General features: G+C 37.3%; 1 protein-coding gene across 2 annotated transcripts in view; it reads left to right on the top strand.

The window, feature by feature from the left end:
- Positions 1 to 13,622, top strand: part of EIPR1 (EARP complex and GARP complex interacting protein 1) — a 202,336-nt gene that overhangs the window by 33,547 nt on the left and 155,167 nt on the right. The window contains exon 3 of one of the 2 annotated variants that reach the window (XM_027840228.1): positions 41 to 173. The exons of the other annotated variant lie outside the window; for it this stretch is intronic. Within the exon in view, the coding sequence (XP_027696029.1) occupies positions 41 to 173 (133 nt within the window). The remainder of the gene's footprint in view (positions 1 to 40; positions 174 to 13,622) is intronic. 2 annotated transcript variants of the gene reach the window in all.

Here is a 13,622-nt window from a genome sequence, read left to right as displayed (position 1 = left end):
AATGTTTGAAACCTAATGTACTTTTTTATTATATCTGTAGATCCACATCATAGATTTTGATGATGAAAATAATATTATAAACAAAAATGTTCTGCTCCATCAAGTGGGTGAAATTTGGCACATTAGTGCCAGTCCAGCTGATAAAGGTGTGCTAGCAACTTGCTACAATCAAAGTAAGTTCATATTTCCTTCTATGTATGTATATGTCCAGGAGGCAGAAACACTTAGGACTGTTTGTCTGTTGAGGTGGGAGCAGTACCCCAAGGCCCATATGTCAGTCTAGATTAGTTTTTTCTTAAAAAGTCTTGAAACTGCCCTAGAATCTTACTTAGATCATTAGATTAAAGGCTTGGGTTGTTGAGGTAGCTGCCCCAAACCCCCAACACATTAGTGCCTCTCTCAGACTTTTATCTGCCAGATGATCATAGGTAACATAGAGGCAGGGAAGCTGTGCCCAGCTGAATCAGTGCTGCAACCTGCTGAATATCCTTCCATAGCTCCCGTGCCAGGGCTAAGCAAACCTCCTTTTGTTAATTGCCCTATGTTCTACAGATGTTTCACTTTGTTCCAGCCATGCACCTAATCTTCCATATATCCTGAGTCAGGTGTGGCTTACTTATTGCATCAGTCATTTCCCAAATAAAGCAGTGTGAAGTTGATCAAAACAAAAACCCAATTTTTAAAGATTTATAAGTCAATGAAGTTACTGTTTCTCACGCAGGGTACTCTATTCACCATTTCCATGCCTCTGCACTGATTGTCCAACATGCTTGGAGTGCATTCCCTCTCACCTCTGTTTCTTAGAATCCTTCATTTCTTTCAAGGTTTATCTTAAGGCCACCTTTTACACGGAGACTTTCCTTGTTTGATCCCACCAGCATCACATCACCTTGTAACTATTTCGTACCCACACACTTACATATACATACATACACATATATACACATGTGTACTATGTACATAATATGCGTACTATCTAATGTACTTATATTATACAATACATACATTTTTGTGTATATGTGTATATGTGTGTGTGTATCTTCACCAGTGAGACTGTAAGCTCCTTGGGGGTAAGGATTGTTTTTGTATCTGTACTATCTGGTAGCACAGTTTCTAGAATATAGTAGGTTCTTAATAAATGTTTGTTGATTGATTGATACATAACATAAAGGTTATTGTTATTATGAGCAGATGTTCTCAGAAATGATTACATTACTGAGGTACTTAGAAGAAAAGCCTGAATCCCAGATGCTTTTAGTACCTTGGGCAGCTTTAGTTTAGGGTAGAGATTTTTTAACATGGGGTCCATGAACTTGTTTTTAAAAAATATTTTGATAACTTGTATTTCTATACAATTAGTTTTCTTTGTAATCTTATATGTTTTATGTACTTAAAAGCATTTTTCTGAGAAGGGGCCCTTATGTCTCAATAAAATGATCCGTGACACAAAAAAGAGTAAGAATTCTTTGTCTAAGGCTTGGTTGATGGGTGTTTAATGGTCAAAATGTGAAGAAGGCTCGTGCCCACATAATTAGCAAGCTATCTAGGAATATGCAAAAAGTGACTTTTGCCTCATTTTGTAGGTATGTTTGTATATCATATATTGCAGTTAACAGATAATGAGTGCAGGACTGTTTCAAACACTATTTAGTAATTTCTTTAAAAAAAAAATTTATGCAACATTTATGTTAATGTGCCCTAAATATTCCCCCTTTTCCTTCTAGCCTATTGTTCTCTGTCTGATTTTTTACTTCTCTGGGATGATTCTCAATAGTGTCAAACTAAATATTTGTGAGACTGAAGTGACCATGTCTCTTCCTTAATTCTCCTTTTTCTGTCATTATCAATAATACCAGCTATCAAGCTTTTGGCTTTGGAAAGAAAATGTCCTTTAATTATATTTTCTGCTATAATTATGCCGGGACAAAGTCCTTGTGTTTCTTTCTATTCATAGTCTAAAAATGTTTTTTCCATTTCACATACCATCCAGAGGGTTTTTGTATATACTGTTTATTATCCATCCTGTCACTTTTCCTCTTTCACACTCTCTAGGTTCATTAAAATATTATTATAGGAATTGCTTCCCTTTCCTGCCAATTTAGCCAACATTATTCTCCTTTGCCTAAATTGGTTGCTTTTGAATTTTAAATTCTCTATTATTAGATTTTCTATTTTCTGTAAATCCCTCCACAACTTTGCCTCTACTTAGCATTTTCTTTGTCTTCTTTGACACCCTTCTTTTTCAGGACCAAAAATTAATTTCTGAAGGAACCTTGCTGGCATTTACTTTTACTGTTGTCAACTATAGGATTTCATTCAGATCATCTCATCTATTAGAATATCTTCTCAATGAAGGTTCTCCAAGCTTCTTCTTCCTCTCTTCCTGTAAACACCTTATGCAAACTATGATATTCAGTGATATTTGTTGAGCTTAGGTTTGTATGGATTTATTTTTTTAAAAAAAATCAGGAGGCAGTTTATTTCTTGCTAAGCACTTTTTCCTTCAGGAAGGGTAAGTTGCTATCAGGTGGTCAAAACATCGCATGATTAATTGAGAGAAAGAGAAAGAGGAACACTCTTTTCTACTCACACAAATCTCCTTATTAAAATAACTAAAATGAATTTAAATAACTAATGTGATTTTTTTCTTTAAAATAAAAAAATACAATTCAATTTTATTTTCAGTTCCAAATTTTCTTCCCTCCCTCACCAACTGAGGAGGCAAGAAAAAGAAAACTCCTTACAAATATGTATAGTCAAGCAAAACAATTCCTGCATTAGCCATGTTCAAAAAAAGAGAGAAAATATACTTCAGTATGTACCCTGAGTCCCTCAACTCTCTCTCTGGATGAGATGGTATGTTTTATCATGAATTGTTTGAAATTGATTGGTCATTGTGTTAATCTGAGTTTCTAAGTATTTGAGAATTATTTATCTTTACAACATTGTTGTTACTGTATAAATTATTCTTCTGGTTCTGTTCCCTTCACTTTGCATCAGTTCATACAAGCCTTTCCAGGTTTTTCAGAAAATCTCACCTTCATCATTTCTTTCAGCTCAGTTGTATTCCATCACTTTCATATACAATAACTTGCTTAGCCATTCCTTAGTTTGTGGACATCCCTTCAGTTTCCAATTCTTTGCTACCATGAAAAGAGCTGCTATAAATATTTTTATACATACAGATCTAATCTCCTTGGGGATATGTATCTAGAAGCAGTATTGCTAGATTAAAGGGAAAGCACAGTTAGTGACATTTTGGGTATAGTTCCAAATAGCTTTGCAGAATAGCTGGACCAATTCATAGCTCTATCAAATGGTACATTAGTGTGCCTGTTTTCCCTTAGCCCCTCCAACATTTGTCATTTGTCTCATCTGTCATCTTTACCATCTTTGGGTGTGAAGTGAAACCTCAAAGTTGTTTTAATTTTAATTTCTCTAATTATTAGCTGTCTCTAAATTTTAATTGCTTCAATTTAATTCAGTTCAGTTCAATGTACTGGTCTTCTCCAGATTTAAATAGAATTTTTCCTTCAATTTACCTTGAATTTTTTTAACTTAGAGTCATAACCTTCTCAAGACATATTGATAGTTCTGGTGCTTCTGATTAGCTTTGTCCATAAGTTCTTAAGGCAGCTAACTTAATCTTCTAGTAATTTGCTTCTATTTTTTGATTTTTTTTTATCTGGAAGATTAACCTGACTACTTTTAAACCAAGCATGAAAATGGCTTTCCTAGAACATACAGTTGGATCCAGGCATGCTAAGGGCTCCTCTCTCTTTTAATATCCTATATTTGGAAGAGACCTTAGAAGTTTAGTCCAATACCTACCTGTAGCATGGTTACTAGTAGACATAAGAAGCTTTCTGAGCCTATCATATGCAGCTTATGGAATAGGAAGATGGATTTAATCTCTAAAAGTTACTTTTCTGTCACGGGGAGAAACAGAAAGAAATCAGGTTAACATTTTCTCCATTTCATTTTATTTTGGTGTGGAGGGACAGATTTTGATACCCTTTGATTCTTTTCCAAATAGAAGAGTGCTTGTAGGCACTTGACTCCATCATTATCCAGAGTCACTATAAGAACATTTATATGGCCCTTAGAGGTTTGGAGAGTGTTTTTCACAAATTATCTCATTTGATCTTCATAACACTGTGGAGTGGGTAATGTTACCCCCATTTCATGAATAAGGAAACTGAGCCTTTGAGAGGTTAAACTATTTGGCCAAGGACATGTGGTTAATAACTATCAAAGGTGGAATTTGACCCTGGATATTACCTAGCCCTAAATCAAATACTTTCTCTACCACACCATGCTATTCTTCTTCCTGACCTGCATTCATTAAGCTATTGGGAATTATCTTACTCATAGTATTAAATTGAGAAGTTCCTTCTAATATGGATGGACTTTAAAAAGGACTTAGAACTCCATAAAAGCAAAGATAAAAACAAAACAAAACAATGTTAAGAAACATTTAGTTAGCTTCATTTTGTGTCTTTATCCTTCAAATAAATTTCTAAGCTCACAGTTCAGTAAATTAAATAGGAATTAAAATGCATGCAGCAATGGTGGGAATGGAATACCATTAATTTAGGTTAAAATTCAGATCTTAATTTGTCATGCCATTAAAAGGTATTTGGAAAGATTAGAATTGTCCTATGCGCTAAACATCTGTCAATTTGCATTTCGTGTGTGTTGCTTTTTCTCTAATGATGTGTAGACTAGAAGAAGGTTTTTTAGATGAAGACTTACACCTTTTGCATGGTCTCTCTTGCTCTCTTTTTTTTTTACACAGTTTGTAAGCACTACTAAAAAGTTATTCTTTGCGGGTGACAGGCCCAAAGATTTGAAACCAAGAACTGAAAGACACATTGATGCTGTTATTACATTGACCACAGTAGCTTGTTTCTTATCCACCTTGATGATTCTCTGCTAACTTTTTCCCTTCCCCAATTATTATTTCCTTTCTTTGATCCCTTTAGGCAGTTAGAGGCTGTCATGTTTTGATATTTTTGGCTAACTGTAATGCTACATGATCCATAGATTAGCAGCCTATATCCTGGTGAGGGAGTGGTGGATAGATATTGAATAAGACAGGTAGGTGGTGACTAAGGTACCAATCCCTACAGTCATATTCCAAGATTTGTTATATAGCAATAAACCCACATGGTGTCATACTTTTTTTGGTTAACTTGTTGTGCCTTTTGTGAGTCTGCAGGGGTTTTTGTTTGTTTCATGGTGAGGAAGTTGGCGAGGAGGATAAAGAGTTGAGTCTTCCTTTTTCAAATGGCAGTCTCATTGAAGAAGTTTGCTATTTCTTCCCCAGAGATCTCCTGAGATGTCTGCTTTCTGGGAGTGTTTACTACTTCTTCATTCTGAAGCTCACTTAGTTCAATTCTAGTATACATGTTTGGTGCCATAAACTGCAGCTCTGTGGATCTGGTCAGTATTTACTCAATCTAAAAAGGCAGACTTTTGAATGATTTTAAGTAATTTAGAATTTTTTTCTGCCTTCAAGAACAGAAGGAGAGAAAGGGTTCTCATTCTTTTTTCTTTACTTATGGTCCTGCTTTCAATACATACTAGTCTTGTAGGCGTTAGGCCCTATGGTTTATTTTCTGTTCCACTACAGATCGAGTTCAAACTAAATGGTAATTAGTGCGTCATCAAGACAGTTGAATGTTTGAAATGATGTTTTGGAGATGTTAACTTATTAACTGGGTCAATATGTGACAATGTAGGAGAGAGATGGAGTATGAAATTATTTTCTCAATAAGAGAATTCCTATATTTTTCTAAGGCACTGGAGGGGTAGAAAATAGAATTTTTTTTTTGACACATCTAATACTTATATTAGTTTTGTTTGAGATTTTAATTTTAAGATGAGTTTCTACTATGCTCTTAAGTTAATGGTTTTATTTTTTGCTCATTTCTCCAAATTGTAGATTTAAAAAATTCTAACATATTTTTACTAAATGCAAATATCATTACTATTGTTTTACTGCATATTCTTAGTTTGAGTATTTTATTGTTTTGGAAATGTGAATTATTTCACACTTATATTATTTCCCCAGATAAGCCAGACTACCTTTTACAGAAATACTATTTCATTGTAGTGATATAAAGTCAACAGAGGGCACCAATAGGCTGTTTCTATATTATGGAAATCACTTTTGAGATTCTTTTTATTGTATTACTTTCAGTACTTCATCATAGTTGTCCCTGCTAAAAACTTTATTCATTGTGTAAAGCAGTAAATTTAAAATTCTTTTGTTAACTTTTCAGAGATTTTTGTAAATATTTTCATAGACACTAAAATCTTATTTGAAAACCACATTTACACAATTGGACTGGAATGATTTGTCAATTAAAAAAAGATGAAAACTTTCATTTATGACATTTATTAAAAAAGAAGAATATTAGGCTAGTACATATTATAGCTATGTATTATACTATGAATAGTGATTTTTTAAAATGGAAAATTAATATCAAGTTACTGTCAAAACTAGCTTTGTGTGAAATACATTTAGTTGAACACATACATTATTTAATCAATTATTTACCTTCTATATGTCCAGTACTGTGTTGGGCAGCAAGGAAAGATTTAAGAGAAATATCAAACAAAAACCCTTCCTTGGTCTTTGAGACCTTGTTAGATGGAGGATAAGACTGATTCACACACATCCAACCTGTTGGCTGTCCTGTTTGAGATTGTATTTAATTTTGTAAGCTATCTTAAGTGTAGCAGTAGACAAGGTATACATCCTAAGCTAATTTCTTAAACATGTAATTAGAGAATACAGTACTTAAGACTTGTGTATATAATCAGGGCTTAATTAGTACTGCTTCAGGGTGAAAAGGGAGATAGGATAAGGGAGAATGGGCATCAGAACAGTTGAATGTCCATTGGGTTCAGATTTTTGTAATAAATAATAGGGACATAGAAAGTTTAGAACTTAGAATCTGTAAAATAATGTGATTTTTATGGAAGACTTGGAACCAGTAGTCTCTTTAAGTCAAGAGTTAGGCCACTTAAGGAGGGACCTTCATTTTGCTTCTAAAGAATGAATTCATCAGTGCATTCTGTACAAATCTAAGAGAGGAGAGAGAGAGAGAGAAAGAGAGAGAGAGAGAGAGAGAGAGAGAGACAGACAGACAGAGACAGAGACAGGGACAGAGAGACAGAGAGACAGAGACAGAGAGACAAAGACATAGACACAAAGTTACTGGGAGAGAGAGAGAGAGTAATTTATTTCTTGAGCACTTACCATGTGCTAGGTGCTATGCTAAACTCTGGGCATACAAAAACAAGAAAACAAGGTGACCTCAACTCTGAAGGAACTTACGTTCTGAGAAGATACTTGAGGGTAACCAAGGGGCCTCAAACTTATTGGTGAGTTAGGTGAGTGTACCCGAAGCATGTGAAGACTTCCCCAGTGGAATAGGGGGATGTGAACAGTGTGTTACGGTGGGCCATGAAGATGATGGAAGCAGGCTCTATAGAGTACTTAGAGCTTGGTTAGACGTCCAAGATGCCAAGGTCATCCACTGCATCCTGAATCGTTACCAATTGTCTTGACTTTTGTCATGCCATTGGACTCTGATGACTCTGGAAGAAAGAATGAGGCCAATGACTTCGCAAGTCAAAACACATCACCCATACCATTCTATCATTTTTACCTACCTTGAAGTCCTGTGGTGACAAGCCAGTAATGAAGCAGTAGGTGCAGATATACTGAGAACTGTGATCACAATCCTGCACACAAGTGGCCCAGGCCATAGGGTCATCTCACTGGACTGAAGCAACATTGGGATTCAACAGCCCCCAGGTGTCTGAGCAGCCTTTTTAAAGGACTGTACTGCTCACCTTCTGACATGAGGAAAGTGCTAGAAAAGGTGCATTAAAAATTGTCCACTTTACCTAAGCTAACTCTGGCCTGCTTACTCTGGCAGGTGGGGACCCTACCCTGTGGTTGAAACACAAAAAATGTACAAAACCTTTTGCAAAGATGATTCCACTCACCACTGGTACATGGAATGTGCTCACACTTTTAGACAACTAGAAATCCAATAGACCTGAAACCTAACAGCTCTTGTGAGAAAACTCAGCAGATAAAGCATCCAAATAGCAGCCCTGAGTGAAACAAAGCTGGCAAGTGAAGGCTAGCTTACTGAAGTCAGAGCTGGATACCCATTTTTTCCTAGAGTGGCTACAATGATAATGATAGAGCATGGAGTGAAACTGGCATGGTTTCTGCAATCAAATCTAATCTAGTCAACAAGATTTTATGCCTCCCAAAAGGAATGAACAACAGGCTGATGACAGTGCTATTGCCAGTTGCAGGAAAGTGCCATGCCACCATCATCAATGCATATGCTCCCACCATAATGAACCCTGATGAGGTCAAAGAAAAATTTTGTGAAGATCAGGAGATCCTCATCATCAGTGTACCAAAAGAGGGCAAGCTTGTAATTCTGGCTGACTTTAATGCCAGAGTAGGCACAGATTATCAACATGACAGAGAGTCCTTGGGAGGAATGGAGTTGGAAACAGCAACAGCAGTGCTGAAGACTTATGTATCTGATGATCTTCTCATCACCAATGCTGTCTTCTGTTTACCTAAATGCAATAAAATTTCATGGATGCACCCTCATGGCAAACATTGGCATTTAGTAGACTATGTCATTGTCAGGAGAAGGGACAGATAAGATGTGAGAGTGATGGAGGCAATTGTGGCACAGAGTGCTGGACGGATCATCTCCAAGCTAAATATTCTTATTCAACAGATGTGGAAGCCCCAAGGCAAAATGACTACCAGACTTAATGTCAACAGATTAGAGCTCTTCTCCATGTGTGAACAGTTGTTGCTAACTTGAAGGGAAAGCTGAGTCAACACATAGTTGGCAACAGTGGAGCAGAAAAGAAATTGACAACTTTCAGAGATCTGTGTAGAGCACCATATTACTTATCTGAGCCAGAACACTGGCAAACATCAAGATTGGTTTGATGAAAATAATAGAGAAATTCAGAAGCTGCTAAATGAAAAATGAGAACTCCACAGAGTTTACCAGCAGTATAGTTCGTCTGTTTCTAAGAAGGCAGCATTTAAGTCCATCAAAAGTAAAGTGTAGGCAAAGCCTAGAAAGATGCAGGATTCATGGCTCAGTAAGAAGGGAAGTGAAATTCAGTTTTATGCTTATAGTAACAATCCATAGCACTTTTATGATGCCCTAAGACTATTTATGGGCCAAAGACCCATAGTGCATTTCAGCTACTCAGTGCTGATGGAACCACATTGATTAGTGATAAGGACATGATCGTGGAGAGATGGGCTGAACACTTAGTCTTCTCAGCAGGTTGTCATCAATGAATGCTGCATCCAATAACCATTTACCTCAGGTTGAAGTCAGTCCCTCTGTTGCTGAACTTCCAACTGAAGAAGTGGTTTTGAATGACATTACACCACTCTCTTGTGGCAATTGTATTGTATTGTATTGTATTGTATTGTATTCCAGTAGAGATTTACAAGGTAGGGAGTCCACTACTTGTACAAAAGCTAATTGAAATCTTTTGGGTTATATGGCAAGAGGAAGTTATCCTGTAAGAGTTCAAGGATGCCTTCATTGTCCATCTCTGTAAAAGAAAAGGAACTAGATTGTCCTCTGACAACCATAGGGGTGTCTCTCTCTTAGTCATTGCTGGTAGGATTCTTGCCAGAGACCTCCTTAATAGGCCGATCCTTCACCTGGAAGACAGTCTTCTGCCTGAGAGCCAATGTGGCTTCAGAAAGGGCTGAGGAATGGTTGTTATGGTGTTTGCTGCCTGACAACTCCAGAAGAAATACCAGGAGCAAAACAGAGGTCTATATATGATGTTCATTGATCTGATCAAGAGCTTTAATACTGCCAGTTGTGAGGGCTTGTGGAAGATCATGGCAAAATTTTTTCCCCTGGAGAAGTTCATCAGTATTATACACTAGCTTCATGTTGGCATGCTTGCATAGGTTTTGGATAATGGACAATCCTCTTGCACATTCCCAGTCACCAATGGAATGAAGCAAGGCTATGTGCTTGCTCCCATACTTTTTTTTTTGGTTTGTTTGTTGTTTTAGGCAATTGGGGTTAAGTGACTTGCCCAGGGTCACACACCTAGTAAGTGTTAAGTGTTTGGTCTGAGGCCGGATTTGAAATCAGGTCCTCCTGACTTCAGGGCCAGTGCTCTATCCACTGCGCCACCTAGCTGCCCCCACTCCCATACTTTTTAGCATGATTTTTCCAGCGATGTTGTTGGATGTCTTTAACAAGGTTGAAAATTGCATCAAGGTCAGCTACTTCACTGATGGTAAATTATTTAACTTGAAAATACTACAAGCCAAGACTAAAGTGTAGGGAGAATTGGTACATGACTTTTTGTTCACAGATGATTGTGCACTCAATGCAGCCTCTGAAGCTGAGATGCCACAGAGTATAGATTGATTCTTTGCCACTTATGCTAATTTTGGCTTGATAACATCAAGAAAACAGAAGTTCGCTACCAGCCAGTACCATGCCATCCATCTGTGGAACCGTTGTTTATAGCAAATGGAGAAATTTTGAATGCCGTAGATAGGTTCACTTACCTTGACAGTATACTTTCCAGGGATGTACACGTAGATGATGAAGTTGACAGGTTCATTGCCAGAGCTAGCTCAGTGTTTGGGAGGCTTTGAAGGAAAGTGTGGAAGTGAAGAGGCATTAGGCTATCTACCAAACTGAAGGTCTACGGAGCTGTTGTGCTGACCTCGTTGTTGTATGCCTGGGAAACCTGAACAGTATACCAGTGCTGTGCCAGGAAACTGAATCCTTTCCATTTGAATTGTCTTGTCTTAGAAAGATTTAAGATCACTTGTCAAGATAAGGGACTGGACAGTGAGATCCTTTCTTGAGCTAAGCTGCCGAGCATTCCAACTCTACTGCAGAGGGTGCAACTCTGATGGGATGGCTATATTGTTCAAATGCCGAATGTAAGTTTGCCTAAGAGACTATTTTATAGAGAACTTACACAAAGGCAAGCACTCACATGGAGGTCAGAAGAAGCAATACAGGGTCACTCTCACAGTTTCTCTGAAGAACTTTGGACTCAGTGAGGAGACATGAGAGACACTAACAAAGGACCACCCAGCATGGTGTGCTCACATCAAAGAAGGTCCTGTGCTTTATGAGCAAAGCAGAATTTCAGTAGCCTAAAGGAAATGCAAGATGCCCCAATTTAGAGATATCTCCACTTCAGATATTCATATGGATTATTTGTGCCCAAACTGTGGTAGAGCCTTCTGAGATCATATTGGTCTGATCAGCCATAGTTGGATACAGTGTGCCTTAACCCTGGCATAGTGATGTCATTTTGGTCTTCTTTAAGCAGGAAGGACAACAAACAAGATTCTAACAAGGGAAGATAGCACACAAAGGGGAGGCTGAAGGTTGGGGGAGGATTGTGTAAGAGGTGACTGATGTGTAAGTGAAGTAGACTGGAGAGTGAACCAGGAGATGTGAGAGGAAACAGGGAAAAGATAACGAGGAGACCTATATTATACCTACTTTATTGAACACAATTCACTAATCTGTGTGATTATAAAGGAAAGAGCATAAGACTTGTGAAAATTTGGATTCTAGTCCAGGTTTTCCTGCCAACTTGTAGTCCTCAATTCCTTTATTTCTCAATGAGAGTTGATGATAATTCTTCTCTTCACAGGGTTATTGTGAAGATTTCACGAGACAGTAGACTGATACTGTTTTGAAGAATTTAAAAGAGCTATGCAAATGGGATATTCTATTTGGAGTACTCCGGTGACTCTCTAAACCTGTATTTCCACCAAAGATACTGATCAGAGCCCATTCATGCCTTTTTGTTCTGTGCATCTCATGTCCATGTTCTCCCATAAGTTCAGCACAGTGTGGGGTGGGGTGTGTCCTCATTTCATGACCAGTCCTTCTTCTTTCTGGAGTATACATTTCATTGACATTCTTTATGCCATTTCTCCTATGTAATTACTTGTTTTAATGTGTTGCCCCCTGCTCATATCCATCATGCTCCTCTCTTTTGAGAGAAAACTCTCTATCTTCTTTTAGGTGACCTTAACTTCAGTTCTTTATGATTGGCAGTCATACTACATTATTGGAAGAATATTGGTGTTAAGAAGGTAGGCCTTTGTTTCAGGGAAAAACTTGTTGTCGTTAAAAGAACTTTGTAATTTCCCAAGGGTAATCCCTTCTGCTCACAGCCTATTCAACTCTGGGCTCTGCTTATTGTCCATTTGCAGTGCCTTTCCAAGATTTTACAAATGAGTTTATATTCTAAACCAGTGCTGCCCTTGGCTGCCATAGCATTTCATTTAGCAAGCAGATCAGACATTTGCTGACTAAGGAGATTTTTAGACGTTAGGTCTCCTTGTTATGGCAATTGATTTATATATAAGTTAAACTTCTTTATAATATTTGTTCTGAGATGGTACTGTCATTTCATATGTGCACTATATTTTTTCTGAGAAGCATACAGTGGTTTTTTTACTGTTCTAAATCATCCTTGCATCTGTTTTGTAAATTTGAATGAAAAAATAGGTGTAATATCTCCATATTATAAAAAGGAGACTGAGGCAGTAGAGGGATTAACCTTCCCCCTTCTCTTTTCCTTCTCCCTCAATTTTTAAAAAATTGAGTACACTTATATCAGAGTCAGAAATATAAATTTCCTTTCTTTATGAGACCACATTACCTCTCCTTTGGCTTATACTCTAATATACTAAGTATAGTATTGTGAAATTTTCCTTTCCTTAAGTTGTAAATGAACATTTGAGCCTTGAATTCTGTTCTGTTTTGACCACACAGCTTCATCCCAATAGGAAGGGACCTAGAGTGGAATATTGCTTTATTTGGCCACTCTTCTTAATTATGGTAGTTTTCTAAGCAATTAGTGCCATAACATTGTTGAATTATGTCAAATTTGACTATCTCCAAAGAGGTAGGGTAGTACAGTTCCACTGTAATTGATATCATAGCTAAGATGAATATGCAATTTAAAATGTATTTTGTAGAATCATGGAATTGCAGTATTAAAAAAGACCTCAGGAGTTATCTAATCCAACTCCTACCTGAACCATGCATCTCATCCAAAGTATCCCTATATTTCCTTACGGAACATTGCTAAGTCAGTAAGCATTTATTAAATGCTAACTAGGTGCTAGGCACTGTGTTAGGTGCTAGGGACACGATGAAAGGCAAAAATAGTCCTTACACTCAGAATTCAGACTCTAATACGGGGAACAACATGTAAACAATTATGTATAAATAAGATATATTCATATTTATTATCTAGACACATGTATATGTGTATATATACATGTACATCTGTCTCTGTCTCTCTCCTCCCCCTTCCTTCTCCCTCTCTCTCTCTCTCCCCCTACCCTTTCTCTCTCTCTCTCTTTCTAGAGGTAATCTCAAAAGGAAGGCATTACTATTGAGTAGAGCTAGGAAGGATTCTTGAAGGAAGCCAGGAAAGTAAAGATGATGAGGGAGAACATTACAGGCATAGAGACCAACCAGTGAAAAAGAATGGTTTTGGGAGATGGAGTATCTTGTGTGAGG

The sequence above is a fragment of the Vombatus ursinus genome, unplaced genomic scaffold (assembly GCF_900497805.2).
Source record: "Vombatus ursinus unplaced genomic scaffold, bare-nosed wombat genome assembly UNPS02014841.1, whole genome shotgun sequence".
Lineage (NCBI taxonomy): Eukaryota > Metazoa > Chordata > Mammalia > Diprotodontia > Vombatidae > Vombatus > Vombatus ursinus.
This window is presented reverse-complemented; position numbering and strand designations above follow the sequence as displayed.